Here is a 6,561-nt window from a genome sequence, read left to right on the forward strand (position 1 = left end):
CCATAATTACATGTGAAGTGCATTAATAATTTCCATAATAAATATATTTCGAATTTAATTATGGTAATATTTTTCATAATTAATACTTTTTATTTGTACCATTAAAACACATATTAGAAAATCCCATATATATATATATATATATATATATATATATATATATATATATATATATATATATATATATATATATTACAAATTTTAATTTAATTTTGTTTTTCAATTATACAGAACAACCATGTTTCAATGATATATTTCAATTAGTCGGGTCTTAAACCAAACAAGACAATTGAATGTGATCGACCATTCTATTATCTTGTCTATTTTATAATATTGTTAATTTTATTCTTTATGATTCAATTTTATCATACCAAAGAGACCCTAAGTGTTATGTTATATTAACAGATGTGTTGCATCTAAAAATACGTTTTGTTTATTTCTTAATTTCTTAAAGTTTAGAATTGTTATTATTGTTATTATTACTATTATTAGGATCACTAATATAACCGGCCATCGATGTACTGCTCGTGTATGCATTTAGTCCTAAAAGTTTAAAACTACTAAATTAAAACCTAAATTTAAGTGAATGTAACGATTTATCAACATGTGTGATTAACCTTAATATGTGGTGTTGACATGACATCTATATAATATAAAATATAGATATAAAGAATATTTTGTAACTTTGTATATGTTGCTACTAGAGTTAAATAGTTAGTATACTTATAGGTTGTTTATATCCTTTATTTATTAACCAACGTGATTGTATTAACCCATCTACCAATGTTGTATATATCCATTACAAATTGTTAACATATAAGTTTCAAATTTCGTTAAGAAGGCAATGCTAAGATGAATGAGAAGTTGTATATAAAAAGACAAGATTACTTGGGAAGGAAATCTAAGTAAATATTAAAATCATTGATTGTTTTGAGTTGAATCTTATATTTGTGAGTGGTAACCCGTGATGGGATCTACTTCGACCCCATGTATTCTAATATTACAAACATTCAAGGATCGAGGAAGTGCAGTGGGGAGGAAGATGTTACATGAAACCTCATGGTTGAAGGGTCGGGCATCACGAGAAGTTGATAATCAATGACAAAAAGGGCCACATACGAGTCTTATTCGATGGATACACCCAAATCGTATGGGACCAACACAACTCATATCAAATCATATCTATACACGAATAGTATACAGTCCCACACTTTTTTGTTGTCTTTTATAATACATCATTAGCATATGAACAAAATGTATACTTTTATATTCGTATGTCGATAACATATGCCAACTATTCATACTTGAAATACTTGTCTTTGATTTATTGAACGTTGAGAGAGAACAGTTTTCTTGTTGAGTGTACAAATCAACTAAAGAAAAGAGTTTAAAGATTTATACGACTGAAAAAAATAATGAGTTGATTGTTCTATAAAAAAGTTTAAAATTCCACACCATAAAGATGAATGACTATCATATTATAATCAATCATCTTGATGGGTTAATAGATATATGTCTCATATTATATGGAATCCCAAAAGAAAAAGTTTGTATGGTGATATATATACGTTAGATGAATGAGAATCACGAAATCTCACAACATAAAGTTAGCACTTTGAAGAGTAAAACAAATGAGAAGGGTACAAATGACTTTTATCTCAATCACGTGAGCTAAAAAGTAGAAAGGTGTAGATAGAGAGTGGAGGGAACATGATTTAATTATATAATCTCGTGAATATTCCAAATAACAAATACAAACACGCTTAATAAAACAAAAAAATAATTAACAATAAAGAAAAAAGGCCCCAAAGACCTTTTTTGTATGGTTAGCCCAAATTCAGGCCATTAAGAAGAAAGGCACGTTTTTACTACCCGCAACCCATCTCTTAAATCAAAAAAGAAAAAGAGAATAAAAAAAAATTACATGAACACGTGTCACCATCACACGCGTGAACATCACTCCTAAAAAAACGGAAGATGGAAAAAACCAAAAAGTCCCCGTTATGTAGGTTAATAGGGACGTTTCCCGCCAAAAAAACACACATGCACACGTGTGAGAAAACACACTTATAAACCAAGCATGAATCTTCTCATCTCTCAAACCACTCTCGAAAATCAAATCTGTCTTCTTCAGTTCTTCTTCTTCTTCTTTCTTATAAGTAATCAAAATTAATCTTCAAAATAATTATAAAAAAAAAAAGATAGGAGCCTTTCATCATCTTTTCCGCATCACTACTTGATACACCGATCACCAGAAATCAATGAGTCCAGTTGATGATTCTTGATTTCTATTTTATTTTTACCAAATCTTGTTGTTAGTTAACAAGATATGGTATTTAATATATAATAATTATATATAAAAAAGGTTGTTATCATCTAGACTCGTAATTGAGTTTTCTTTTAATATCTTGTTGATGTGTGTATGGAAGAGGGGGCCCACAGACGCTCCACCCCTCAATCTTGATTCATTCAACAATGAATGCCACCTTTGAAATCCTGACTCCCACTTTGTACTAAACAAATTTTCTCACACCAAAATATTATGTACCAAACTCCCCTTTCCCTAGGGAATCAGCAAAGCCATATTTATGAATTATGGCAAATGCCCACCTCACCTACTAAAAATAAATTAATAAAATCACTCTTCGTTAACTTTTTCTTATCCAAATTTCCATTCCCATTCCCATTCTGCCCCCAGTTTTATTTATTTATTTATATCGGCGTCTCCTTTAAATAGAGCTTCGCTTATCCTCATCATCTACCCACGAGCAGTTATTCAATTTCCTCCTTTTACAAGGCGATGACGATGAGGACGATGAGTCAGCAGATGTAGCAGTACATGTCCGAGTTGTCATGACTCGGACCTGTACTGGTAACATCTTTGAAACTTTAGTCGTTAACCGACTCAATCCTTGCACTAGTCTGTAACAGCTCGTGATCTTTTCCTGAAAATTAAATTTAAAAAAAAAAAAAAAAAATTTAAGTCAAAATGGTCAACACAAGTGTTTTGGAGTGCAAACATGGTAACGTAGTAACGTACTTTGCTAAGGCCATCACACCATGATTCAGCATGTTCAGCATTTATGAGAGAGAAGTTAGAAAGATCACTTGCTGCACAAAGTATGGTTGCCGCAGCAATACATGATGGCCAGTACTCGAGTAAACTAGCCTCTGTACAATTATACATAACTTTTTGGTCAACTTTTTTGGTATTTGTAAAATTTAATTGCTCGCATGCATGAATAATAATAATAATAATAATAATAATAAAGTATGGAGGTTGATTTGTTAATATCAAATACCAACATGCATGCGGGGTATTAATTAATATAATAATTTGTGTTTACATATTAATTAATTAATATCAAATAGACAAATAGACAAATTAATTAAATACCTTGGATATTTGATAGAATAATTTGGGTGGCTCTTGAGATAAGAAAACCGGTATACGTCCCGGTTGAGTCGATTTTGTGGGCGAAAAATCCAATGAAGCTAAACGGGGTAACGGATCTTAGCCTCCAATCCAAAACACTAAGCACAAGAAATTCCATTCTCCTTATTGTTCGTGGCTCGAAAATATATTTTGCACCTTCGATCTGTTTTATAATAATAATAATTTAAATTAATTGTGATTGTGATGTTAATTAAAATAGTATTTAATATTAGTTACCTGAAGATCCACGATGGAAGGAACAAGGGGTTCCTCCATTTTGGCAGCTAAAGACAAGCAAGCCACGGATAAGAGTTGTAAGGGCCACCCATTTGCCTATTGAATATTAAAAAAAAAAAAAAAAAAATTGAGTTAGAAAACTTATAAAAAAAATGATAACGTATAGTTATAACAATAATAGTTGGTGATTAAGTTAATGTAACCGGTGTTTTCTTGTGGGACTAGAAGAGACAAAGGGGCACATCCGAATAAAACCCTTTTCCATGGGATAGGGATTTTGTATAATTGTTATTACAGGTGTACAAATAGACAACGAAGCAGTTGAATGCTAAAACGATCTATAATTATTCCATGATAAAGAAGTTTGTAGTAATAAACTCATGTGTGCTTATTTCTTTTTCTCCATATATATCTGGAAATTTTGGTTGGTGGATGATAATTAATGAATGTAAAAGGAGTTATAAAAATAAAATCATGTGGGGCATAGTACGTTTTTTTAAACAGGTAACGCCACATAAAAGATGAAATGAAAAGACAAATCCTGCAAAGTTTTATTGCCTTATTCATTCAATCGGTTTCATTGTGAGTGGAACGAATAGAAAAAAGAAGAAACCAGAATAAATGCATTTCCAATCAGTGGGTTACTTTCTTAAAATAACTGTTTTACTTATAAAACTTTAACTTGATTTGAAAGGCCAATACAACATTAATTACGTTCATACCAAGATTCTTTGGGATCTAGAGAGTTCAATGTTTGACTATTTGAATAATAGTTCTCTTTCATTTTACGAAAAATAAAAAGTAAAATGTAGGAATTTTCAGTAATATATATTGTAAATTTGTTCAAGTACAAGAAAGAAGAAAACAAAAAGAGGACCAAAATTTGTGATTGCAGGATGCGGTCCCACTGATTAAATCGACTAGTTCACTTCACATGAATCTCATCTGTTGTAAAGTGTGGTTAAATCAATTTTTTAAAGTAGAATATCCGAGAATCTCTCGTAATTAATCACGTAAACTAGTCACTATTCCTTAATGTTAAATTATAAGGCGTCAATATTTACTTTTGAGAGCGTTTTTATCCTCGTGTTTTCTAACGAATGATATATTATTATTTATTATATCATTAAGGTGAAAAAGAAAAACCGAAAAACACAGGAAAGTTTCTGAGATGTTGACGGAGGCGATGAATGATGATTGAGAGAAATTTACCACCGGGAAGCCACGGCAATAGATGAATCGATCCAGGTAGTTCACGGCGAGATACGCTGTCAACGGCTGAAATCCGTAAAAACGTTGCACCTGTAAAAAGTAGACAAAAAAAGCTCGCTGTAACACCGTAGAGAATATCCGAAACTAATCACACAGTACACACATATGGTGTCGCCGATCTCACATAAAACTTTGGATGCGACGGACGGTGGATTTTTTTAGGTAAACGCCTTTCGGTGGATCATGCTAACGCCACCGGCGCGTGGCTTTAAAATTTACGCCTCCGCTTTTCCAGTAGCAATAATCGATGTATTTTTCAAAAAATGTAAACAGCTGGACATGACTTTTAAATGACAATATCAGCCAAATCGCACTGTAGCGACTTATGTAACTAACTTTTCAATCGTGATTTCTGGTAAAGTTTTGGTGTTTTTGATGATACCGAATCCGATAACTTGAAAATCATTCAAATCAACCACTTAATACGTAGGTGATTGAAGAGAATGAAGATCGGAATCGAGGTTTTCAATATGTACATATATGTATATTACCTTGAGGATCCATGCAACAGATTCTTCTCTAGCAGATGCATCGAGAACATGAGATTGAAATCTCTCGACGTAATCGATTCCTGGAACGAACTTTCTCTCCTGCTCTATAAACTCCGCGATTGAATCGTCAAAATCGGCACAATACTCGATATCATAAGAGCACTCCGGTTGATCCTCGCCGGATAATATTCCAGAGTCCTCACCGCAGAGTAAATCGGAGAAGCAGTCAGAGCACGATAACGACATGATGATCGATATTGGTTGCTCATGCTGTTCTGAACATGTTTCCTAAAGTAACGATCGGTTTTCCGGCAGGTTGAGCTTAAAGACGGCCGGATAGTGGTGGCCGGAGAAGACGACTTGATATATCGAGTATGTCAAATAGGAGTGGTTGTGTGAAATATCTCTCTATTCAAACGCTTCATCTGACTTCCCTACTTATATATGGGGACTCTATACATTGTTCTGTATAAAGCTACTTATTTTTGTGTGTATTTGTATAATTATTTTTATCTTATATCTACAACAATAAAATATAAATATTGTTTATATTTAATCGTTTTCAACTAAATAAATCCTTTAAACAAAGTTTTTTAATATTATTTGGTCGTTGATCATATTAGTTACACGATAGAATTCACATTCATTTTGGTTCTTAAAATTACTTTATTTTGTATTTTTGTATAGTATATATTATTATCAAATTCCTTTTTATGTCAATAAAACAATATATATATATATATATATATATATATATATATATATATATATATATATATATATATATTACAGTTCCGCCTAAAAGCATCCACAATGCAAGTAGTATATAAGAGTTGAATAGGTTGATGACTAGTATTAAATAAGAGTTGAATGAAGTATCAGTGATGATATGGAGTATAGTTGAATGATTATTAAATGATTTAATATAAGAAATAAAGTGGTGATTAAGATTGAATATGCGTTTAATAGGTTGTTGATGGTGTTGTATAAATGTTTAATGGATGATGTAACAAATGTTTACTAAATGATGTAGCAATCCATTGAACTCTTTGAGTTCAATGGATCGTAGATGCTCTAAACTTAGGTACTAAACCTCTAAAATATATCGTTTTAAATGTTCGACTT

General features: G+C 31.6%; 1 protein-coding gene across 1 annotated transcript; it reads right to left on the reverse strand.

Moving 5' to 3' along the window:
* Positions 1 to 1,700: 1,700 nt before the first annotated feature.
* On the reverse strand, positions 1,701 to 5,868 carry CYCD1;1 (CYCLIN D1;1). The gene is made up of 6 exons (XM_078989102.1): positions 5,437 to 5,868; positions 4,886 to 4,975; positions 3,674 to 3,769; positions 3,398 to 3,599; positions 3,041 to 3,171; positions 1,701 to 2,945 (listed from the first exon to the last, which is right to left on the reverse strand). Exons 1-6 carry the CDS (start codon positions 5,680 to 5,682, stop codon positions 2,730 to 2,732), a joined length of 981 nt encoding a protein of 326 aa, XP_078845228.1. The 5' UTR covers positions 5,683 to 5,868; the 3' UTR covers positions 1,701 to 2,729.
* Positions 5,869 to 6,561: the final 693 nt, after the last annotated feature.

Source organism: Lactuca saligna, chromosome 4, assembly GCF_052625555.1.
Source record: "Lactuca saligna cultivar CGN05327 chromosome 4, ASM5262555v1, whole genome shotgun sequence".
NCBI lineage: Eukaryota > Viridiplantae > Streptophyta > Magnoliopsida > Asterales > Asteraceae > Lactuca > Lactuca saligna.